General features: G+C 45.9%; 1 protein-coding gene and 1 pseudogene across 1 annotated transcript; one reads left to right on the top strand and one right to left on the bottom strand.

Moving 5' to 3' along the window:
• Positions 1–9,760: 9,760 nt before the first annotated feature.
• LOC617765 (pregnancy-associated glycoprotein 2) lies at positions 9,761–16,365 on the bottom strand. Its single transcript, XM_024987501.2, is given in 7 exon segments — positions 9,761–9,913; positions 11,420–11,518; positions 11,606–11,750; positions 13,481–13,593; positions 14,472–14,679; positions 15,877–15,991; positions 16,086–16,365. Coding segments are annotated over 7 exon segments (951 nt in total). The 5' UTR covers positions 16,204–16,365.
• Positions 16,366–22,143: 5,778 nt separating this feature from the next.
• On the top strand, positions 22,144–23,433 carry LOC100139844 (serine/threonine-protein phosphatase 2A catalytic subunit alpha isoform-like; annotated as a pseudogene).
• Positions 23,434–25,368: the final 1,935 nt, after the last annotated feature.

The following is a 25,368-nucleotide window of genomic DNA, read 5'->3' as shown; positions in this document are numbered from 1 at the left end:
TTACTTAGAAATGTTTCAGCTCCCAGCATCCTGTATCATGCATCGAAACTGGACTGGCGATTCATTTCACATACAGGATGCTGGGGCTGATGCACTGGGATGACCCAGAGGGATAGGATGGGGAGGGAGGTGGGAAGGGGGTTCAGGATGCGGAACACATGCACACCCATGGCGGATTCATGTCAATGTATGGTAAAACCAATACAATATTGTAATTAGCCTCCAATTAAAATAAATAAATTTATATTATAAAAAATATATGATTAGCATGACAGAGGGGGGTGGGTAGCAAGGATTTGGAGTTTTGGATTATCATACAGAAACTAATATATAGAGGATGTATAATCAACTAAGTCCTAATATATAGTACTGGATTCTATATTCAATACCCTGTGATAAAATCTGTAGTGGAAAAGAATATGAAAAAGAATATGTGTATACACACACACACACACACACACACACACATACCTGGTTCCATGGCATCCAGAGATCATGGCATCTGGTCCCATCACTTTATGGCAAATAGATGGAGAAACAGTGGAAACAGTGGCAAATTTTATTTTTTTGGGGCTCCAAAATCACTGTAGATGGTGACTGCAGCCATGAAATTAAAAGTCGTTTATTCCTTGGAAGGAAAGTTATGATCTAGACAGCATATTAAAAAGTAGAGACATTACTTTGCCAACAAAGGTCCATGTAGTCAAGGCTATGGTTTTTCCAGTAATCACATATGGATATGAGAGTTGGACTATAAAGAAAGCTGAGCACTGAAGAATTGATGCTTTTGAACTGTGGTGTTGGAGAAGACTCTTGAGAGTCCCTTGGACTGCAAGGAGATCCAACCAGTCAATCCTAAGGGAAATCAGTTCTGAATATTCATTGGAAGGACTGATGGTGAAGCTGAAACTCCAATACTCTGGCCACCTGATGCAAAGAGCTGACTCATTTGAAAAGACCCTGATGCTAGGAAAGATTGAAGACAGGAGGAGAAGGGGATGACAGAAGACGAGATGGTTGGATGGCATCACCAACTCAGTGGGCATGAGTTTGAGTGAACTCTGGGAGTTGGTGATGGACAGGGAGGCCTGGCGTGCTGCAGTCCATGGGGTCACAAAGAGTCAGACATGACTGAGAGACTAAACTGAACTGAATTGATACACACACACACACATATACAAAACTGAGTGAGAGAAGAAATTAGCATAATATTGTAAAGTAACAATACTTCAATAAATTTTTTAAAAAAAGAACAAGAATGGCCCATAGTTCCCCTCACACTCTGCTATTTCATTCCTTCTGATCCCAGCTGGTTCTTTTCTCTGCAGAGAATGCCTCTTCTTTTCCCCATTGCCCGCAGCCCTTTCTTTTTTTCTTTTTTTAATTAATTTTGTATTGGAGTATAGCCAATTGACAGTATTGTGATAGTTTCAGGTGGACTGCAAATGAACTCAGCCATACATATACAGGTACCCATTCTTCCCCAAACTCCCCTCCCATCCAGGCTGCCATGTAACAGTGAGCAGAGTTCCCTGTGCTACACAGTAGGTCCCTGTTGATTGCCCATTTTAAATATAGCAGTATACTCAACCCATTGTTGATACTATTCTCAGTCTTCTAGGAAGACTACCTTAACCTACACTCACCCTCTTTGGCCACTTCAGGCTGGGTTGAGCGACTTACCCTGGTTCTCCCTGATCTGCAGCCCTCATCACCCCTAATCTGCCCCCGTCTCCCTTTGCACAGCCCCCAGGGGGCCATTTGCATAGAATCCAGTATAATTTGCCTCAACCCAAGCAGGCTTCAATGGCACCCCACTCCAGTACTCTTGCCTGGAAAATCCCATGGACAGAGGGGCCTGGTGGGCTGCAGTCCATGGGGTCGCTAGGAGTCAGACACAACTGAGTGACTTCACCTTCACTTTTCACTTTCATGCACTGGAGAAGGAAATGGCAACCCACTCCAGTGTTCTTGCCTGGAGAATCCCAGGGACGGGGGAGCCTGGTGGGTTGCCGTCTATGGGATCGCACAGAGGCAGACACGACTGAAGCGACTTAGCAGCAGCAGCAACAAGCAGGCTTCTTCATGCCTCCATGAGTCTGCAGGGTTAGAATTATTGCAATTCCCTCTCTTCCTCAAAGCCTCCTTTGAGCCCATCAGCCTGCTCTGAACTCCCACAGGGGGCTGACATGAAGCCTCCACCCTGTGCCAGGGGCTGAGCAGTCACTGTGCTCCTTTATTCACCTTAGCATCCCCGGGTTCCCCAACTCACAGAGTGTGAAGTTTCAGCAAAATTCTAGGGTAAGCATGTAATTTATGATCCCAACCCGGACACCTTGGAGATAGAAAGGGAGACAGTTAAACTCTATGGTGTGACAGAACACTGGGACTGTCCCTGGTCACCCACCTTGTCATTTGTTCTATTTCAGGGATTGGTAGAGCTGACTTTCTGTGTTCCTGCATCTGAGGGCTCTGGTTGAACTGAAGCTCTGTGAGGGCTGAGGCCCTTAGTGTTCCCCTCTCCTTGTGACTCCCACCATGCAGGCACAGGATGGTGTCTCCATAGTTATTTCAGGAGGATGGATGTCCCAGACTGCCCTTTACTCTCAAGAGGTTAGTTTTGTGGGAGGCACTGGCCCAGCCAATGCCTGTGCTCAGCCAGTACACACCCTCATGGTCCTCACAGCTATTGTTATCTTAGAGTTCCCCACTCCTATTTTTTTTCATTTGTAAGACCTGCTGAATTCTGTAAGATTGTACTTCGGAACCTCTACCTTAGTATTAGACAGAAGTCATCTTTCCATAAAAATTTTCACTCAATTATGTCCATACTGACTCGACTTCTACCTTTTCTGGAGAAATTTTACACTCTATATAGTAGCAGCTGCAATGAGGTGACTGGGCCTGCAGAGGGCTCCCTCCTCTCAGCAGCAGTCGGAAGTTCAGTCAGTTCAGTTCAGTTGCTCAGTCGTGTCCGACTCTTTGCGACCCCATGAATCGCAGCACGCCAGGCCTCCCTGTCCATCAGCAACTCCCAGAGTTCACCCAGACTCTCGTCCATCGAGTCAGTGATGCCATCCAGCCATCTCATCCTCTGTCGTCCCCTTCTCCTCCTGCCCCCAATCCCTCTCACCATCAGGGTCTTTTGGCCAAAGTATTGGAGTTTCAGCTTTAGCATCAGTCCTTCCAATGAAAACTCAGGGCTGATCTCCTTTAAAATGGACGGGTTGGATCTCCTTGCAGTCCAAGGGACTCTCAAGGGTTCTTGCAAATTACAGATTTGCGAACCAGCTCCCAGTGTTGTCCCCTCACCTCCTGGGTGTAGTATTGAGGGGACATTGGGTAGTTGATGCTGTAGATGGTGAAGACAACAGGAGGCAGGGTCTTGGTATTGTTACATGATATCATTTGCTGTAGAGAAAGAAGGAGGTTGGCCCAGGTGATCCTTGGTGTGTGGGGAGCTGGGAATTACCCCTGTGGCATGACCCTTCACCTGGTCATCCTGGTTGGGCCTGGGGTTGATGCGCCTCTGGATGTTGCTGACCGGTCACTTGGGCTAACCAGCAATGGGCTCCCGGTATCCACAAAGGCCTGGCAGCCATCAGAAGAAGCCATAACCGTTCCATTTATTATTTATTTATGGAGATGCTGAGAGAAAATGGGAAAAATCGGCACCAGGGTCACTCTGAAGTCTACCCTGTGACTACTCTCTCCCTGAATATCTCCCGAGCAGCCCTTCAGCTCTAGCCCTGACTCCGTTTTCCTTTTCTCTGGTCACATCACATTTTTGACTTCCTTTCAGTTCTTGAATGCACACTGTATTGTACCTCAGGGCCTGGGCTTGTGCCAGCGCCCTTCCTAGAAGACCCCTCATCCTCTTTCTCTAGCTAATTTCTCCTCATCTTCCAGGTTCCTAGTTAATTGTCATATTGCCAGGAAAGCCTTCACCCCGGACGAGATCAGGTTCCTGTCTTAGTCACTCTCTGCAGGCACTTTCTCAAGTCTAGCTTGTACCCAAATGGTAATTCACTATGTGTGTGAGTTGTTTCACATACATCTGCCTTAGCAGAAGCAAGGGCAAGTTGTATCCTCATTGTCTCCCTCTAGAGCCTGACACATAGTGGATGCATAATGTATGTTTGCTGAATGAATGAAGAACACTCAGAGGCATGTATCTGGTGTCTCATCAATGATGGGTCAACCCACACAGTGAAGATGGAGGTCTCCAGGTAGCAGATGCTCAGAGTGGTGGCGGGGGAGACACAGGCGGCTCTTGGCGAACATGTCTCCCAGCACTGCCCCCTCACTGGACCCAGACACTGAAGCTCTGGCCAGGGGATGCTTGAGCTAGCCCAAGGGACTCCAAAGGACAAGAAAGCTTTTGTCTGAGGATATCATACAGAATCCCATCAATTTTTGCCCTTCCTTCCAAGGCCAATCCTGGGTCCTAGCTTCCTGATTCTCTCTGTCATGGGAGAGAATGTGTGCTCGGTTTGGGCGGTAAGTAGCATTGGTTAGGTGGGATGTCTCTTTGTACACATTGCTTTCAGGTCTCAAGACTGAAGCCAACTTCTCTCCTCTGCTGGGTAACTTCTCCCTGAGGAGACCAGTTTTCCTGGATTGTCTAGGACTTTCTCAGTTTTTCAACTGGCAATTCTGTGTACTGAGAACCTCCAAGGTCTTGGATAGCCCTGGTCAGTAGGTCTTATCACAACCCTGTTTAGGCTGATGAATTCCCCCTGATCCTCTTTTCAGCACAACATAGGTTTCTCAGTCCATGGCCCCCACCTCACAGCATAGGGATGCAGCCCTCCTCCAGGTGCCCAGGACTCTTTGGACCCTTTCAGGACCCTGGTCAGAGATCTGGTTAGGTTCCAGGGAGCAATTATGAACCTGTGGGTGATGCGTACCTATGTTTGTGTCTCTGTGTGTATGCGTTTATATCTGTGTGCCTATAAGTGTGTTTATATGTGTCTCTATGCGTGGAGCATGTGTTTGTGACTGTGCATGAAGTTATGTGTGTGTCTGCATGTGTACACATGCACGTGTGGGAACATCACTTGGGGTGGCCCTCAGAGGGAGAGGCTTACTGGCCCATGAGCATATGCCAGTAGCAGGCTTGGGTCACAGGTACCCACTTGAGATCTCCCTTGTAGTAGGCATGATCCACCCCACCAAACATGACCACACTGCTGTTCTCTGGCTGGCTGAAGAGAGAAGGAAGAAGGGGGCTGGTTGGAGGAGAGTAATGCCAGGCACTGTCTGAGGGCTGTGCTTCTCCACAAATCAGAGGCACTACTACAGTCCCCATTTTAAAGATGCAGAAATTGAGGCTCTGAGGGATTGAGTACCTGACTGAGGTCAGTCACTGTCTAATGAGTGCCACAGAAGAGGTTCAAAGCTGAGCAGCCTGGCCTGGCTCTGACCACCCAACCTTCTGAAGAGTGCCTGGTCCTCTCCAGCGACCTGACTGCTGAGATACACTCTCAGAGGACACCATGCTTGAGGGGTCAGGCTTCCTCCTCATCTAGCTTGTCATTTTTCAGGAAAGCCAAAGCCAGAGGGTGCTTTGAGCGTGGGGGTTCAGGCACACCCATGACTGGCTTTACTTGCTTGTGACCAGTGCTGTCCATGGGGCTCACAGCTGAGCAGACTCCCCATCTCTGCTATCCTTGTTTTGAAATTCCTAATATGTTTGACCAAAAGGTCTCTATGTTCATTTTGCACTGGCTTCTGCAAATTCTCTCACTGGTCCTGGACTCCCGGTGAAATGTTAGTGATGAAGGAAACATTTTTGCCTTCTTCCCATATTAAATCCATCAGCAAATCCTGCTGCCTTTTCCTCCAACCCATTTTCTGGCACCTTCCATTGCTATCCTTCTTACTTCCACTCCTCTGGACCAAACTGCTGTCCTTGAACTCATGAGTATGGTTGTGTTTCAATAAAACTTTATTGACAAAAACCCAATAGTGGGGCCAGATATGATCCTTGAGACACAGTTCTCCTAGGCTAGACTGTTTCTCAGGAATATTCTGGATCTGGTGGTCTACAATTTTTCATGCAACTGAAAGCATCTTATAACTAATTTATAGAGAGGGCTTGTCCAGTTCAGACTTATGAGCTCAAGCAGAAAGCAGAAACAGGCTGAGAAATGGCTATGATTCCTCAGGTTATCCAGGATGGTTGTGGTCCCTTTGACAGTGAGTCTGTACTGTTAATCTCTTCCTTGAGGCGTGGCTGAAAAGTTAAACTAAAATAAAAGTGATGAGACTCTTGCAAACTTGGAGACAAACACTCCTAATAATGTGAAAAGTGTAAATGCTATGGGCCATGCCACACATCCGTGATCTTTTGTGGTCTTCCTTGACATGTCATATAAGTGCATTGCTGTCCTCAGTTGGAAAGGAGATTGCTAAGAGGAAAAGAGTTCAAATGGCAAAATGAACACTTTAGGGGCAGCCCACTGACATGTGAGTGACTTTAGGTAGTGGGATGGATGGCAAAGATCAGGGGCACCTTCGATGCCAGTCTGTGTCAAAGATCTAGGCTGGAGCATTATTACAATTACAGTTTCAGTATTGGAAGAAATGTGATGCATGCATCAACAAGACACTTTATATCATCCAACAAACATATAAGGAGAGCCTGTGTGCTGGGGTCTGGGTAGGATGCTGGAAAGTCAAAGTTGAGTAAGACACAGGTGGTCCTTATCTTCAGGGAGCTAGCAGTCTAAGGCAGTTCTCACAAACTCATGGCCTAGGAGGCAAGAGAAACGGTAGAAGTGCGTCCTGGGCATCCAGCATCACAGGCACTGCCCCTGGGCAGCTCCAACTAGTGGTTGCCATGCTGGAAAGCAGGCTGATTGGCCCAGTTTAGAGAGAAGTCAGAAGTCTGAATATTTATGTACAATCTTCTGATTTTAATAAAAAAATTCCAAACAGCGTAATGAGAGCCAAATCTCCAACAACTCTGTGCTGGATTCAGGCTTAAGGCTGTGCAGGCTTTTAGTTCTTGGACAGAGGTGGGAGTAGGGATAGACAGGGAGGGGGTTCAATTGAAAAGGCGTACGGCAGGCTATGTATTGTCACACTGTTTATTTAACATATGCAGAGTGCATCATGAGAAATGCTGGGCTGGATGAAGCACGAGCTGGAATCACGATTGCTGGGAGAAATATCAATAACCTCAGATATGCAGATGATACCACCCTTATGGCAAAAAGTGAAGAGGAACTGAAGAGGCTCTTGATGAAAGTGAAAGAGGAGAGTGAAAAAGTTGGCTTAAAGCTCAACATTCAAAAAACTAAGATCATGGCATCTGGTCCCAGCACTTCATGGCAAATAGATGGAGAAACAGTAGAAAAGGTGAGAGATTTTATTCTGGGGGCTCCAAAATCACTGCAGATGGTGACTGAAGCCATGAAGTTAAAGGATGCTTGCTCCTTGGAAGAAAAACTATGACCAACCTAGACACGATATTAAAAAACAGAGACATTACTTTACTGACAAAGGGCCATCTAGTCAAAGCTATGGTTTTTCCAGTAGTCATGTATGGATGTGAGAGTTGGACCATAAAGAAAGCTGAGGGCCAAAGAATTGATGTTTTTCAACTGCGGTGTTGGAGAAGACTCTTGAGAGTTCCTTGGACTGCAAGGAGATCCAACCAGTCAATTCTAAAGGGAATCAGTCCTGAATATGCATTGGAAGGACTGATGTTGAAGCTGAAGCGCCAATCCTTTGGCCACCTGATGCGAAGAACTGACTCATTGGAAAAGACCCTGATGCTGGGAAAGATTGAAAGCAGGAGGAGAAGGGGAGACAGAGGATGAGATGGTTTTATGGCATCACCGACTCGATGGCCATGAGTTTGAGTAAGCTCAGGGAGTTGGTGATGGACAGGGGAGCCTGGCGTGCTGCAGTCCATGGGGTCAGAAAGAGTCGAACACAGCTGAGCGACTGAACTGAACTGAGGAAAGCTCCAGGATGCACATGCCTGGTGAGGTTGCTGCACTGTCTTCCACGTGCTCTGCAAACCTGGAATCATGCTGTTTTGTATTCTGTTCTTTTCTCTCAGTGTCCTATTGGAAGGATTTCCCATAACATTAAATACAATTATCAGGTAGTTCGTTGTGTGATGGCCTATTTATGCTGTGGACTCTTTTATGCTGAATGAATTTTGGGAAGTCCTAGATATTCTCTTTTGTAGGAGATTCTGAGGACTTCATTCTTGCTTATTTATATTTGCTGGTGCTTCTGTTCATTGCTTTAAAATAAATGTTAGAATCAAAATTGTTGTGACAAAGGTCATATGTATGTTTAGGACAAAACATCTCCAAAAAGATTTAATAAATTATACTTGATGGTATGGGGAGGGAGGTGGGAGGGGGTTCAGGATTGGGAACACGTGTACACCCGTGGCCAATTCATGTTGAAGTATGGCAAAACCAATACAATATTGTAAAGTAAAAATAAATAAATAATTAAAAAAAAGAAGTGTTCAAGACTTATCTTTTTGCTATTTTCTCCTGCCTATTCTCTCACTGAAGTCTACGAATCCCAGTTGATTTCATGGCAGTACCCATGCTGAGACCATCTATGTCTCCCAACATGAATACAGCAGTGTGGTCTGGTGGGAGCATCTACTAGTTCACTCATTTGTTTACTTATTTATTTTTCTCTTATCTGGGTCTCCCCATGCCTCTGACCCCTCGTCCCCAGCCAGGCTCTCTATCTCAGATCTCTAGGTGGGACAAAGTCATGCTTTCACTTGCAAGTGTCAAACCATGGCAGCTCAAACCAAATGGTTTGTAGCTCTGCCTCTGAAGGAAGCTCAGACAGGCTGAACGCTCTGTGCATCCTGAGTTCTCCTTTGACATGAATGGCTTCCTCCCCAGCAGCACTGGGGGCCAAAGGAAGGGGTGTGCTTTGCCCTGGAGGAGAGGGATGGCTCAGGGATCCACACGGCCCAAAACTTGGCAAATGGGACTGGAAAGGACACAGTTGGTGTGGGTGGCAGAGAGCTGGTGATTGGGGTGGAAGGAAAACAGGAATCACCTCAACTTGAAGGGCCTCACAGAGATCCCCCTAGGGCAGAAATTCACTGCCAATGTTCCTCTGAGATGCGGAGGATGGATAGAAGCTATTTTTATTACCCCTTACAATCCCTCTGAAAGCAGGCTTCCCCGATGTCTCAAGAGTTAAAGAATTCACCTGAAATGCAGGAGATATGGATTTGATTCCTGGGTTGGGAAGATCCCCTGGAGAAGGAAATGGCCCCTCCAGTATTCTTGCCTGGAGAATCCCATGGACAGAGGAGCCTAGGGGGGCTACAGCTCATGGGGTCATATAGAGTCAGATGTGACTGAGCATGCAGGCACAACAGCCCTGTCCCTCTGGATGGGGAATGGTGGAGTTGGTGGTGCAGTCATAAACACTTCCATGGTCTAGAACATCTTCCTGTCACTGGATCCCCAGTGTCCTTCCAATAAGCCCCCCTTTCCTTGAAACCAGTTGGAATTGGTCTCCTCTCACTTGTGGTTCAGACTTGGTTCCTGCTCCTTCCTAATCATTATACCCTCCCGGACCCAAACAGAGATACCCATCTGTTTTAGCACCATTAAGAGTGAAGCTGTTTATTCTTTACCGAGAATAGGGCCTTGCAGATCATCAGACACAGTTCCTCAGCATCCCTGGGTGGGATGGCCCTACCTGGGTGTGTGTGTTTGGAGTGGGCCTGAGTGATTCCTATAGCAGTGCAGATTTATGCTGCGGGAGCCAGGCCAATCCTGTTTTTACTCCGATCGAAAACTGAGAAATATGCTCTCAGGAAGACGTCACCCAGGATCCAGGTCTCCAAGGGGACCATGTTCTCTGTGCCCCCTTGAAAACTGCTAAAGCAGAGGCTCTTTGAAATCTGGGGGAGACAGAAATACATACAGGTCAGCCTAAGCCCTTACCTGCCATCCCCCTCAATATCCAGAGCAGACAGCTTTTCGATTTTTTCCCTCCTGTGGGAAGAATCAAGTGGCTCTCACAGTAGCTGCAGAAGTGGGGGTACAGGAACAAGAAGGGCCAAAATATGTGGTTGTCATGAGGAGGGGAGGAGGAGAGGATTGGGAGTTTGGCATTATCAGATTCAAACAAATATAGAGAGGATGGTTAAGCAACAAAGCCCTACTGTATAGCACAGGGACTGTATTCAGTATCCCGTGATACACTGTAATGGAAAAGAACATGAAAAGGAATATGTATATGTTTGTACATACATAAAACTGAGTGCCTTTGATGTTCTGCAGAAATTAACACAACGTTGTAAAGCAGCTATACTTCAAAATACTTTTTAAAAAAAGAACAAGAATGTCTCATAATTCCCCTCACACTCTTCTGTTTCTTTCCTTCCAACTCCTGCTTGCTCTATGCTCTGTAGAAAATGCCTATTCTTCTCATCCTTCCCCACAACCCGTTCTTTTTCTAAAAGATTTTGATTTTGTATCACAGTGTAGCCAGTTAACAGTATTGTGACACTTTCAGGTGGACAGCAAAGGGACTCAGCCATACATCTACATGAATCCATTCTCCCCCAGGCTCCCCTCCCATCCAGGCTATTACATAACATCAAGCACAGTTCCATGTTCAACACAGTAGGTAATTGTTGGTTATCCACTTTAAATAGCAGTGCCCACAATCTGCCCTTTATATTGTACTTAGGCTGACTGGGAAGCCTCCTTGGACCCATACTCATCCTCTTTGGCCACTCCAGACTGGGTTGAGTGATTTCCCCTGGTGCAACCCTGGTCTGTAGCCCTCATCACCCCTAATCTGCCTCCAGATCCCTTTTGCACCAACCATTCCATGCAATGGATTGCATGGAATTCGGTGTAGATATCCCTCAACCCAAGCAGGCTTCTTCACTCCTCCATGAGGCTGGGGATTTAGAATTACTGAAATTCCCTCTCTTCCTCAATGCCTTTTTTGAGCCCATCAGCCTCTTTTGAGAAGGGAAGGGAGACTGTCAATCACTAGGGTGGGCCAGCACACAGGGACCATCCCCAGTCACTCCCCATTGTCCCCTGTCTATTTCAAGGGTTGCTAGAGCTGACTTTCTGTGTTCATCCATCTGAGGGCTTCAGTTGAACTGAAGCTCTTTGAGGTCTGAGGACCTTAGAGTTCCCCTCCCCCTTTGCCTCGACACTGCTGGAACGGGCTTGTGTCTCTCTATTTATTTCAGGATGATGGATCTACCAGACTGCCCTTTACTCTCAAGTGGTTGAATTTGTGGGAGGCACTGGCCCAGCCACAGAGCTCAGCAGCGTCTTCAATGGTGTGGCTTGACCTGCAGGGGGTGCCCTCCTCCCAGCAGCAGCCCAAGGTTTCCAGCAATTGCCAGATTTGGGAACCAGCCCCAGGGATGAACCCTCACCTTCTGGATGTAGTATTTAGGGGACACTGGGAAGTCAGTGCAATGGATGGTGAAGATAACAGGAGGCAGGTTCGTGGCATCATTACATGACATCATTTGCTATAAGAAAAAGAGGGAGAGTGGTTGGCCCAGGTGATCCTTGGTGTTTGGGGAGCCCAAGAACGACCCTGTGGCATGACCCTTCACCTCGCTATCCCTGATGGGACTGGGGTTGATGTGCCCCTGAATGCTGCTGACCAGATCAGTTGGGCCAATCAGCAATGAGCTCCCAGTATCCACAATGGCCTGACAACCGTGGTAACAAGCAATAATCTTTCCGTTCATGGAGACACTGAGAGACAGAGGACAAAGCAGGCACCAGGGTCACTCCGAAATCTCTTCAACAACTGCCCCCTGCCTGACTGTCTCCTGAAGAGACCTTCAGTTCTTGCCCTGACTCTGTTTACCTTTATTCTGGTCACATCACCTTTTGGACTTCCTTTCTTGAATAAACTGGCTGTTTCATGTCTCAGGACCTGTGCTGGTGCCCTTTCTAGAAGACCCTCATCCCCTTTCTATAGTTAATTTCTCCTTATCTTCCAGGTCCCAGCCTAACTGTCACTTTTTCAGGAAAGTCTTCACCCCAGACTAGATCGAGCACCTGTCTTGCTCACTCTCTGTAGGTCTTTCCCTCATGTCTGCTGCTGCTGCTAAGTCGCTTCAGTCGTGTCCGACTCTGTGTGACCCCATAGACGGCAGCCCACCAGGCTCCACCGTCCCTGGGATTCTCCAGGCAAGAACACCGGAGTGGGTTGCCATTTCCTTCTCCAATGCATGAAAGTGAAAAGTGAAAGTGAAGTCTCTCAGTCATATCCAACTCTTAGCGAGCCTGCCAGGGTCCTCCGTCCATGGGAGTTTCCAGGCAAGAGTACTGGAGTGGGGTGCCAGGGCCTTTTCCTCATGTCTAGTATGTACCAAAGTGGTAATTCACTATTGGACTACCGTGTGAGTCATTTCATCTACGTCTCCGTCACTAGAGGTGAAGGCGAGTTGTATCCTTAGAGCCTTCCTCAAGTGCCCAGCACACAATGGATGCATGAGGTATGTTTGTTGAATGAAGAACATCCAGAGACCTGTATCTGGTGTCTCACCAATGATGGGTCGGCCCATACAGTGAAGATGGAGGTTCCTCGGGGCAGTAGGTGTTCTGAGTGGTGGTGGGGGAGACACAGGCTGCCCTGGGAGTGCTTGTCTCCCAGCACCACCCCCTCACCCGGCTCAGACACTGAGGCCCCTGCCAGGGGAGTGTGAGTAGACCCAGGGGCCTCCAAAGGACAGGAAATCTTTGGCCTGAGGGTATCATGCAGAATCTCATCTATTATTGCCCCTTGTTCTCAGGCCACTCCTGGATCCCAGCTTCCTGACTCAGTCACAGCTGCTGCCCTACTGTGTGCTCGGTTTGGGTGGTTGGTAGCATTGTTTAGGTGGGTTGTCTCTTTTTTATGTATTGTTTTAGGTCTCAAGACTGCAGCCAACCTCTCTCCACTGCTGGATGGCTTCTCCCTGAGTAGATCAGTTTTCCCAGACTTTCAGGACTTTCTCAGTTTTTCAACTGGCAATTCTGTGTACTGAGAACACTCGAGGTCCTGGGTGGCCCTGGTCAGTAGGTCATCTTAACACAACCCTGTCCAGACTTGTGAAATTCCCCCTGATCCTCTTTTCACCACACTGTAGGGTCTTCTAACCATGCTCCCCACCTCACAGCACAGGAATGCAGCCCTCCCCCAGCTGCACAGACCTCTCTGGATCCTTTCAGGACCCTGGTCAGAGGCTTGGACAGGAGGCCTGAGGCAATTATGAACCCATGGGTGATGTGTGTGTCTATATTTGTGTGTCTGTGTTTGTGCATATCTGTGTGCTGTGCGTGTCTGTGTCTGTGCCTATGAGTGTGTTTATATGTGTCTCGTATGTGTTTTTATGTATGTTTGTGGGTGGAGCCAGTGTCTGTGTGTGACTGTGTGTGTCTGTCTGTGTGCATGTGTGGAAATGTCATTGGGGTGACCCTTAGAGGGAGAGGCTCACCGATTCATCATTATCTGCCAGTAGCGTGGTTGAATCACTGGTATCCACTTGAGATCTCTGTGGAAGTAGGAATTGTCGACTCCACCAAACATCACCATGCTGGTGATATCCAGCTGGCCAAATAGAGAAGGATGAGGGGCTTGTTGGAAGAGAGTAACACCAGGCACTGTCTGCAGGCTGTGCTTCTTCACCCATCAGAGGCGCTACTACAGTAGTTTTTATTTTACATATGCAGAAATTGAGGCTTAGATGGACTGAGTACCTGACCAAGGTTGGTCCCCATATACTGAGTGCCAAAGAAGTTCAAAGTTGGGCAGCCTAACCTGGTTCCACCACCCAATCTTATGTGGAAGGCCAGGTCCTCTCCAGCCACCCGAGTGCTCAGAGATACCCTCAGAGGTCTCCATGCTGGTGTGGTCTGGCTTTCTCTTTGTCTAATCTATAATTATTCTGGAAAGCCAAGGCCCGAGGGAGCTAAGGGCATGGTTTCAATTTAACTTCACTTGCCTGTGACCAGTGCTGTCCATGGGGCTTACAGCTGAGCAGACCTCCAACTCTAATATCCCTGTCTTAAAATTCCTAATATGTTTTGGTGTTCCACATTTTCATTTTGGACTGGCTCTTGCAAACTCTGTAGCTGGTCCTGGGCTCCTGGTGAGATGTTACTGAGGAAGGAAACATTCTCTCCATCCCACTCCTTCCTTCCATATCAAATTTATCAACAAATCCTGTTGCCTTTTCCTCCAATATCCAATATCCTGACACCTTCTATTGCTCTCTCTCTTATCTGTACCCCTTGAGCCCAACAGCACGGTTGTGTTTCAGTGAAACTTTATTGACAAAACCCAGTGGTGAGGCCAGATGTGATCCTGGGGCCATAGTTCTCCTAAGCTAGACTATCTCTCAGAAATATTCTGGATCTGGTGGTCTATAATTTTTCATGCAACTGTAAGCACAGCTAATTTAGAGAGAAGACTTGTCCAGCTCAGACTTACCTGCTCAAGTAGAAGGCAAAGACAGGCTGAGAAATGACTCTTCGGTTATTCAGGTTGTCGAAGACAGGGCTGGTCCCATCGGTGGGAAAGCTGGGGTAGGCCAAGCCCAGGATGCCATCATAAGGCCCGTATTCCATGGCCTCCCTGGACAGATTCGTGCTCAGGCCAAATGCCTGCCACGGGACAAAAAGTTCCCCAATCCGTGGGAAGAGAGAGTTCCCACATAAAGGTTTGGGAAGTGGGATTGGGCTGGAGCGCAGATCATTAGCATGTCAGAGAAAAACAAGCCTGGCTGTACCCTGGCTGGACGTAAGATGGTTAGACAAAGCTGGCACAGGAATTCAGGTTCCATTTGTGTGATGCTGTATATTTTAACAACATCTGCTTCTCCTGAAAACACCATCTGAGTGAGTCAAATTGACCTCAGCCTGCTGTACAGGTGGGGCAACCAAAACTTGGAACAGGACCAAATGGTTCCTGCCTGAGCATGCAATGAATAGAGAGCAGGCTAGTCTTCTCTTTGGCATCACTATGATGTGATAACAGAAATGGACCGAATTCCTTGCAATGCATCGTGGATTCTGTATCTCTCCAGGAAGACGAAATCCTATTATACAATGTCACTGGCAGGGTTCTTATGAAAATTTGGCATGGGAAAGAGGCTTTTGCTGATGTGTATACCTGTGTGTGAGTGTATGTATGAGAGGAAGAGAGACAGAGAGACACAGGTAGAGTATACTAGGCACTTATGGGGAGGCAAGCCATAGTTTTTATTAGTCTCAAAGGTCCCCTGGAGTGAGATCCCATTTATCAGGCCCCTTCCACATCTGTGAGCCCTGCTTTACTTGCCTGGATACCTGAAGCCCTGTGCTGTCCAGGGGACCCAGATCAGTTTTATGCTCTCTCCCAAACCCACACCTACTTGAGTCCTGAAGGACAGCCAAGCTCCTTCACTTGAAAAATGTGTGACCTGGGCAAGGCCCTGACTCGCTGCACCTCTTGTCCCTTATCCTTATCATGGAGCTAATAATAATACCTCCTTCCTGGGGTTGTTTCAGGATCAAACAAGTTATTACCATAACTGTACCCTGTAGAGTCTGAGAATATAGAAGTGGGTGCTTTATTGTCCCCTCCTTCTGCTCCAGCAAAATGAGCTCTGGGCTGCTCATGGGTAAACGAGCTACAAATCCACATGTCAAGCCACTCTCTGGGTTAGTTGTTCTGGGAGTTTGTGTGTCAGCAGGGGAGCTGCCTCCTCAGGGACAAGGCCCTGCTGGGCAGGTGGCCACTAGGGGATTTAGGGATGGACAGTCTCTGCCAGCTAGTCCTGTATCTGTTTTGCAGGTAGCTGTCGCTCCCAGGGCCAGCCCTTACTGAGCCCCTGGTTCCCACATTACCCAAACAATGTCAGAGCCAAGATATCCACTCATTCTCCCAGAGCCAAAGCTGAGGTTGATTGTCCTCCTCATGTCCTGGAAGGTGCTGGATTGACTAGGGTTGAATTTGCTATTCGTAGCTGCCAACACAAGAGATGCGTATCTGTCAGGTTCCAAGGATAGAAAAGGGGTGGGAAGGGGAGGACAAGATGGGTCGGGGGAGCAGGTACTCACAGCAGCTGGAACTTGGGCAGTAGACAGGGAGCACCCACAAGTCAGATGAGTTGGTGTCAAAGATGACCTGGAACTGTTGAGGGGGTGTTCCAGTGGTGATGTTGCTGATGTAAGCCATCTACAGGGGCCGGGGAGGGGAGGTTAGTGCAGGCCAGTCTTCTTGATCACCCCTGATTCCCAGAGTACTGCTTCCCTCTGGGCAACCCAGGTCTCCAGAAATCATTTTCCAACCGTTCCTCCTCACAGCCTCTGCTCAGACTAGTCACTTCATTTGAGAAGCTCTCCAATTTCTTCTTCAAGCCCCAGACTGTGGGCCTCCTAGGTCACCCCAGGCCACTCCCTCTAAACTTCTGTCAGCAATGCGCAGGTGGCCCTTTCACTTGACATGTATTCAGTCTTTGCCTCTCTCTCAGCCTGGTCTGTGCATTCTCAAAGAAGAGATAAGACTCTTAAAAAAAAAAAAAAAAAACAATGACAGAAACAATAACTATAGTCTTGGACTTTTATGGCCTCACATGTCTTTGGGACTCAGTAACTTTTTTCTGGTATCATTCCTGGATTTGCAGAGGGTGACCTTTCTCTGCCTGAGGATTCACACTAGTTTGCAGTTGGCTATCTTTTGATTAGTCATGGTTCACTCTTCATCTTAACTCAGTAGCTCACTTCGTTCAGAAAGAACAATCTCCCTCAATCTAATGTCTTTGGCACAGAAATGGATGTTTACCTGCCACCTGGTCATTGCTGGGTCCAGTCACCACAGACCAAGAGTTGAGGACGAGAATGCCTTTTCCTCTTGGAATGGGGTCCTGTTCCCCACTGTTTCTGCCTCCTGCAGGAGCCCCAGCCCCAACATCCCACCTGGCACCTCCAGATGAGCCCCAGTGCTAGGCCAGAGCACCAGGGGGCGCTGTGGAGCACCATCCTCCCAACACTCATGTTCAAGATGTTCCTCTGGGGATGAGATGAGAAACTCTGGTAAAGACCAGAATTGTCGGACAGACTGTAAGCTTTTGCCTGCAGGAAATTTTTTGTCAGGATTTTTACCCTGAAGATTTCTTGCAGGGCCTGCTTCTTCTTTATAGGGATTCTTTTATTGAGCACGGGGAAAAGGAAACAAAGAAGGGTTAGCAATCAGCTGTCTGTATTATAGTATGACTGTCATACCTGGCATTGTAATGGCACTGTGTATTTTCCAAGCATTCCTATGAGTGTCATCTTTTATCAGGATGCCGTGCAAAGACATGTCAAAAACCTAGGTCTGCATACAGGTTCTGTTGTGTAATCTTGGGTAAACCAGATGACCATTTGGCGCCTATGCAGATGAAGACATAAATACATACACCCAAAATAGGAGAGAGAGCAGAGACAAGCCCCCGAGGCAAATTCAGGAGAAATGGGTTTCCACAGCACCACACCTAGAGTTGCACAGGCTGTGCAGTGAACAATTGCAGAGAGTGCTGTTCTTGCATGGGTCCTAATGTGACTGGCACCCCCAGAGCTGTGCAACCCTGCAGGCCTACCTCAAGATGCTTTTGCCCCTCAGTGCCCATGACAAGGTTCTCATCAATAGGTAAGAGTTGATCTTTGGACTGCTAGAGAATTGCTTTCTCTTCTAACCCTGATGGGTGTAAGGATAAGAGGACGACAAGAGAAATCCCAGAAAGAGAGATGATGCCACTAACTGTCCCCATACTTACTTGACTATGCACTCCAGGAGGGCCACCAGCCCAAGCAGCACCGGCCACTTCATGCTTCATGAAGTGAAGGATCTTCACAAGGTCCTTCATGCTCCAAGGACCCAGGGAAGATTAAGTCCTGAGCTTGCAGTGGTGAACACAAGCTCCTAATTATATATGCTCTGACCTGCCCTAATTTGCGCCGTTAGGCCACTAATGGCTCTGATAAGGTCATGTGTGCGTGCTCAGTCATTTCGACTCTTTGCAACCTCATGGACTCTTCAGGCTCCTCTGTCCATGAAATTTTCCAGCTAAGAATGCTGGAGTGGGTTGCCATTTCGTCCTCCAGGGGATCTTCCCGACCCAGGGATCAAACTTGGATCTCCTACATTGCAGGCAGATTATTTACCACTTCACCACAGGAATTCCCATAAAATGTTTACCTCTGTCAGTCTCTGCACATAGGATTTGGAAAATTCTCAGATTACAGAAATTTCTACTGTAATCTCTTCCTTGAGGCTTGGCTGAAAAATTAAGCTAAACTAAGAATGGGGAGACTCGTGCCAACTTGGAGACAAAACGCTGCTAAGAATGTGATAAACAGAAATGCTGGGTGCCATGCTATACATTCGCGATCTCATGTGGTTGTCCTAGAAATGACATGAGATGTGCATGGCTGTGCTCAGTTGGGGAGGAGATTGCTAGGAGGAAAAGAGATCAAACAGAAAAGTGAAGACTTTAGGAGCAGCCCAGTGACATATGAGTGGCTTTGAGTAGTGGGACATTGGCACAGATCAGGGGCACCTTTGCTGCCAGTCTGTATCAAAGATCTCGGCTGGAGCAGTATTGCAATCACATGGTTTTAGTATCGGAAGAAAGGTGATACAGGCATCCACAAGATACTTCATATCACCCACCAAACATACAAGGAGAGCCCTGTGTGCTGGAGTCTGGGTAGGATGCTGGAAAGTCAAAGTCCAGTAACACACAGGTGGTCCGTATCTTCAGAGGCTAGCAGTCTAGGTCAGTTCTCACAGATTTATGGCCCAGGAGGCAAGAGAAATGAATGGAAGGGCTGGGTAGATATTCTGGACACTGGGCAGCACAGGTCCTACCACTGGGGGAAGCTTCGCCTCTGCTCCAACCAGGGACTGCCACAGAGGAAAGCAGGCTGGTTGGCCAAGTTTCCAAGAGAAGTCAGAAGTCTGTAAATCTATGTGTAATCTCCTGATTTTTGAATGTTAGCAACTAAACTTTTTTTTGTCCAGAAAATATAGTGTGAACCGATTCTCCAACAAATGTGCATACATTGTTCATTTGAAGGGATTCAAAGGCTGGAGGGATTCGGCCTTCAGACTGTGCAGATTTTTATTTCTCGCCTAGAGGTATGAGTACAGAGGGGACAGAGGGGGAATCCAATTCAAGTTGGTTGACTGAGTAAGAGACTGAATACATATTAACTATGTCAATTTTCCTTCCATTTGTGAAGAAAGATCAGCAGTGTCATATAAACCAGCGAATTTAATAATATCCATTTGCTAAGGACAAATGGATAGAATTCTGATTTAATTCCCTAATAAAATTCATGCCTTGAAACATTTTAACTGCTAAACCAAACATAGAAAGAGATAATTTTGAAGTGTTTTTATCCATCAAAGAGGACCAAACAAACAAACAAATCATGCAGAGCTCCTGCTCAGCCTGTGATGAACAGGGCTGCCTGTTAAACTGTTGTTTCAGCCAAAGTAAAGACAATGGTGCCTCATGGCTCCTCCCAGGACTCCCAGAGCCTGGGTGTTCCTGCGTGAGGTCTAGCGAGGTCTGACTCTGACCCTTGGGTAGAACATCGAGAGGTTCCCCGGTTACCAGGTGTGTATAGATAGGGTGCTATGTCTTAACCCATATTTTTGTACATTGTTTACATTCATTATTGGTTGTTCAATCTCCACAGAGTGGATTTGACAGCATCTAACAAATGCCACACACATATGCCCTTCACTCAACAATTCTACTTCTAGGGATCTGTTCCAAAGATACACTGGCAAAAGTAGAAATCACCATGTGCACAAGCTGTTCACTACAACAACTGTTTTTACTTATTTATTTATTTTAGTTGGAGGCTAATTACTTTACAATATTGTAGTGGTTTTTGCCATACATTGATATGAATCAGCCATGGGTTTACAGGTGTTCCTCATCCTGAACCATTTGTAAATGCAAAAGATTACAAACATACCTGAAGTGACCACTTGTGGGGGACTGTGGAATAAGGCCCAGGGCGTCCCAACACCTGGGGAGGATGCGGGTGGAGGGAGGAGTGGGATGGGTGATTTCTTCAGGGTACCTTGTTCAGTTTTTTTAAAAAAGCAGACTGAAAAAGTGTTTATAATTTGTTACTTTTACATACACGTATGTCTATTTTCAATAATAAAGAGGGCAAGAATAAGTCAAAAGTACTAAAAATATAATTTATGGATGAGGGGCAGAGAAGGAAGTGATTTTTATTATTTTATAGTTTGAATTTGCAACAATATATATGTTACAAGATCAAAAAATAGATAAACACATCTGTAGAAGCTGAGAACAAACTAAGATTAAGGAGCCTAATTGTATCAAGTTGATGACATAACTGCCCAGAACAAAACATTACCTAAGTAAGTGGCTTTAAAATGCAGAATTTTGACTTTGTAGGCACCCCACTCCAGTACTCTTGCCTGGAAAATCCCATGGACGGAGGAGCCTGGTAGGCTGCAGTCCATGGGGTCGCTAAGAGTCGGACACGACTGAGTGACTTCACTATCACTTTTCACTTTCATGCATTGGAGAAGGAAATGGCAACCCACTCCAGTGTTCTTGCCTGGAGAATCCAGGGACCGGGGAGCCTGGTGGGTCGCACAGAGTCGGACACGACTGAAGCGACTTAGCAGCAGCAGCATTCAGAGTGGAATGTTTTCTAAGGACAAAGAGAAACAAAAACATGCCCCCACACCCAAAATAAAACCAAAAACAAAAAAGCAAAGAAATTTGAGACTGTGTCCAACACCCTATTGTTGGTGATATTGCTTCTGCTGTTGTGAAAGTATCGCATGTGTGTTATAGGTTAAAGCAAGTAAGTAATTAAAGCTAATATTATTCTAAAGTAAGACAATCAGTGGATAGAGGAAAGAGGTTCAAGTATAAAACAAAAAAGCTTAAGTAAAACCTTGCAGTCTTAAAACTTGAAAGCTTAAGTTTGTAACATTTAATTATTTTCTTTTTTAAGAATTGCATACCTCATCACTCTGATGGTTAAAAAACCTACTAACGATGCAGCTTGCTTATAGTGATTATCCTGAGGTCTAACTTGTGACCTCTAAATACCATTTTCCACCAGAGGATCTATGGATTCTTGAGGAGATGGCTGATTTCAGGACTGGGTCAAGAAGTGTACAAGATAAGTCTGGGAATCTTGAAGGGCCAGAAAGTTGAGCCTTCAAAGACCAGCGAGGGCTGGACAAAAAGTTTAGTAATCCATATAAAGAGGCTAAAACTGGGACAATTTTAGCATCAGATCAAATCAGCTGAAATAAATTAAATATATAAAAAGCCAGGAGATCCAAATGCTAATAGATAACATCTAATTTGTCACAGTGACACATTGGTAGGGCACCAACTCACCAACATGGGCACTGAGAAAAAAGGGAAGTAATCATCAACATTTATGCTATTTTTGTTTATATGAAGCATATTTCATGTAACTACAAACAGTTAAAAGAATCATCTTTAATTGAAGAATTTTAGGAATTAAATTCAGAAGGAGTGGTAGAAACATAAATCCTCTGTTTTGCAACATCCTGATGAATCAATGGATCTAGGCAAAGGTCATCAATGGATGCTAAAACCATAAGATGAAAGGCTGAAGTGTTTTACAATGCATGCATGAGGTTGGCACCATCAGGACCTGCTGCATCTCAGCATCTGTCATAGGAGTGGGGGAAATTATGAGCCTCTTGAAGTGGTGCCATAAGAAATATATGGAAATACGTGTAAAATATTCCAATGAAACTTGTTGAACTCAAGTCTAGATCTAACTCCCAGTTTTCAGGGAATTACATAGATAAAGGGACAGAGAAGCAATCCTCTAAACTAGCGGTCCCCAGCTTTTTCGACACTAGAGACTGGTTTTCTGGAAGACAATTTTTCTACAGGTGGTGGTGGAGGGGAGTGGTTTCTGGATGATTCAAGGATATTGCACTTGTTGTGTACTTTATTTCTATTATTACATTGTGATACATAATGAAATAATTATACAACTCATCTTAATGAAGAGTCAGTGGGAGCCCTGAGCTTGTTTTCCTGGAACAAGAGTGTCCCATCTGGGGGACGGGAGAGTGATGGGGAGCAGCTGTAGATACAGATGAAGTCTCACTCCTGCCGTGCAGCCGGGGTCTCAATAGGTCACAGACCCTACTGGCCCTTGGTAGTGGTGTTGCAGTCCCTTGCTTTAAACCCAATACTTGTAAAATTCTATAAGACAACTCCACCTCCTCCCACCTTTTAAACAAATAAGTGGCATAGAAAGGAAGGGGGAGATTACAGAGAGCAGAGTGTCAGGCCTAGAGTGAGTGGAGGAGGGCAGCGGCCAGTGGCTGTGCACAGAGGGATGAGCCAGAGGGCCAGCGCTAGTGCTGAGCAACCACCAGTACAGGCACAAGTTCAGCGGGAACTGGCTACCAGCGGGAGGAGCAAGGAGCGGTAGCTGGTTCAGGCAGCTGACATCATGGACGAGAAGGTATTCACCAAGGAGCTGGACAAGTGGATGGAGCAGCAGTCCCCATCCCAGGTCAAGAGCCTCTGCAAGAAGGCTAAAGAAATGCTGACAAAAAAAATCCAATGTACAAGAAGTTTGATGTCCAGTAACCATCTGCGGAGATGTGAATGGGCAATTTCATGATCTCATGGAACTGTTTAGAATTGGTGGTAAATCTCCTGATACAAACTACTTGTTTATGGGCGATTATGCTGACAGAGGGTATTATTCAGTGGAAACAGTTACTCTGCTTGTAGCTCTTGTGATTCCTTATCAGTGAACATATCACCATTCTTCAAGGAAATCATGAGAGAAGGAGACAGATTACATAAGTATGTGGTTTCTGTGATGAATATTTCAGGAAATATGCAAACGCATGTCTGGAAATATTTTACAGATCTTTTTGACCATCTTCCTCTCACTGCCTCAGTGGCTGGGCAGATAGTCTGTCTACATGGTGGCCTCTCACCATCCATAGATACACTGGATCACATCAGAGCTCTTGATCACTTACGAGAAGTTCCCCGCGAGGGTCCAACGTATCACTTGCTGTGGTCAGATCCAGAGGGACCATGGAGATTGGGGTATATCTCCTCAAGGAGCTGACTACACCTTTGGGCAGGATGTTTCTGAGACATTTAATCATGCCAATGGCCTCCTGTTGGTGTGTAGAGCTCATTGGCTGGTGATGGAGGGATATAACTGGTGTTTTGCCTGAAATGCAGTAACGATTTTCAGTGCTCCAAAATATTGTTATTGTTGTGGTAACCAAGCTGCAATCTTGGAACTTGATGATACTCTAAAATACTCTTTCTTGCAGATTGACCCAGCCGCTCACAGAGGCAAGCCACATGTTGCTCATTGCCCTGTAATGAAATTTTAAACTTGTGCAGCCTTGAGCCATATATCGATCTAATGGATATAGGAAGAGTGATAGTAACTCCACAAATGTCAGAGGATAGTTCACATTCAAGAAAACTTGTTTTCACAGGGACCAAAAAGATGTGCCATATAAAAATACAAAACCTCTTGTCTTCAACAGCCGTGACCACTTTAGAGTGAACCAGTTCATCGCGTGCTGAAGCGACATTGTTGGTCAAGAAACTCGTTTCTGGTGTAGCGCTATTTGTAGTTACTTTGCTTTCTCTGAGAGACTGCAGATAAAAAGAGGTAAACCTTAACGCTTCATGAACACAGTTTAACTTCCCTTTAGCTATAGCTTTACTCAGCATGACTGTAGAAAAGAATAGTAGCAAACAATCACTGGAGCCTAATGAACATTTTAAAAAATAAGTAACAAGGCCTCCCCTCTACTTGTGACTTTTGAAACTGTTCTGCTTATTTTCAGGGATAGCATTTAACTTAATATTGTAAAGTAATTAGCCTCCGATTAAATAAGTTTAAGTTAAAAAGAAAATTGTATGATTTGTCTGCCCTTGGCTTATTTTCTCTTTTCAAATCTCAGCCTCATGTTGTTCTTTGTTACTGTCAGAACCTGTTGATTTGCAGTGTTTTCCATGATCATCTTGTAGACCAAGAACTGAAAAAGTAAAATTTGAATTGTATCAATGGGCAAGACTGGTGCTGTTTATTTTATTTTTTAAAAATTTATTTATTTTAATTGGAGGCTAATTGCTTTACGATATTGTATTGGTTTTGCCATACATCAACATGAATCCACCACGGGTGTACACGTGTTCCCCATCCTGAACCCCCCTCCCATGTCCTTCCCCGTACCATCCCTCTGGGTCATCCCAGTGTTCTAGTCCCAAACATCCTGTATCATGCATCGAACCTGGACTGGTGATTCGTTTCTTATATGATATTATACATGTTTCAATGCCATTCTCCCAAATCATCCCACCCTTTCCCTCTCCCACAGAGTCCAAAAGACTGTTCTATATATCTGTGTCTCTTTTGCTGTCTTACATACAGGGTTATCGTTACCATCTTTATAAATTCCATATATATGCGTTAGTATATTGTATTGGTGTTTTTCTTTCTGGCTTACTTCACTCCATATAACAGGCTCCAGTTTCATCCACCTCATTAGAACTGATTCAAATGTATCCTTTTTAATGGCTGAGTAATACTCCATTGTGTATATGTACCACAGCTTTCTTATCCATTCATCTGCTGATGGACATCTAGGTTGCTTCCATGTCCTGGCTATTATAAACAGTGCTGCAATGAACACTGGGGTACATGTGTCTCTTGCGAGACAGCAAAAGAGACACAGATGTATAGAACAGTCTTTTGGACTCTGTTGGAGAGGGAGAGGGTGGGATGATTTGGGAGAATGGCATTGAAACATGTATAATATCATGTATGAAACGAATTGCCAGTCCAGGTTCTATGCATGATACTGGATGCTTGGGGCTGGTGCACTGAGATGACCCAGAGCGATGGTACGGGGAAGGAGGAGGGAGGGTGGTTCAGGATGGGGAACACGTGTATACCTGTGGTGGATTCATGTTGATGGATGGCAAAACCAATACAATATTGTAAAGTAATTAACCTCCAATTAAAATAAATAAATTTATATTAAAAAAAAAAGACCTGTGTAGTTGGTATGGACTGCATTGTGTCCACCCCCAAATTCAGATGTTGAATGCATAACTCCTGATGTGATGGTATTGGGAGTCAGGGCCTCTGGGAGGTAATTTGGTTGAAATTTTGGTTGGGGGCTTCTCTGGTGGTTCAGATGGTAAAGAATCTTCCTGCAATGCAGGAGACCCAGGTTCAATTCCTGGGTCAGGAAGATCCCCTGGAGAAGGAAATGGCAATCTACTCCAGTATTCTTGCCTGGAGAAGTCCG

This window comes from Bos taurus, chromosome 29, assembly GCF_002263795.3.
Source record: "Bos taurus isolate L1 Dominette 01449 registration number 42190680 breed Hereford chromosome 29, ARS-UCD2.0, whole genome shotgun sequence".
NCBI lineage: Eukaryota > Metazoa > Chordata > Mammalia > Artiodactyla > Bovidae > Bos > Bos taurus.
Note: the sequence above shows the minus strand (reverse complement) of the source record. Positions and strands in the feature narration are given on the sequence as shown.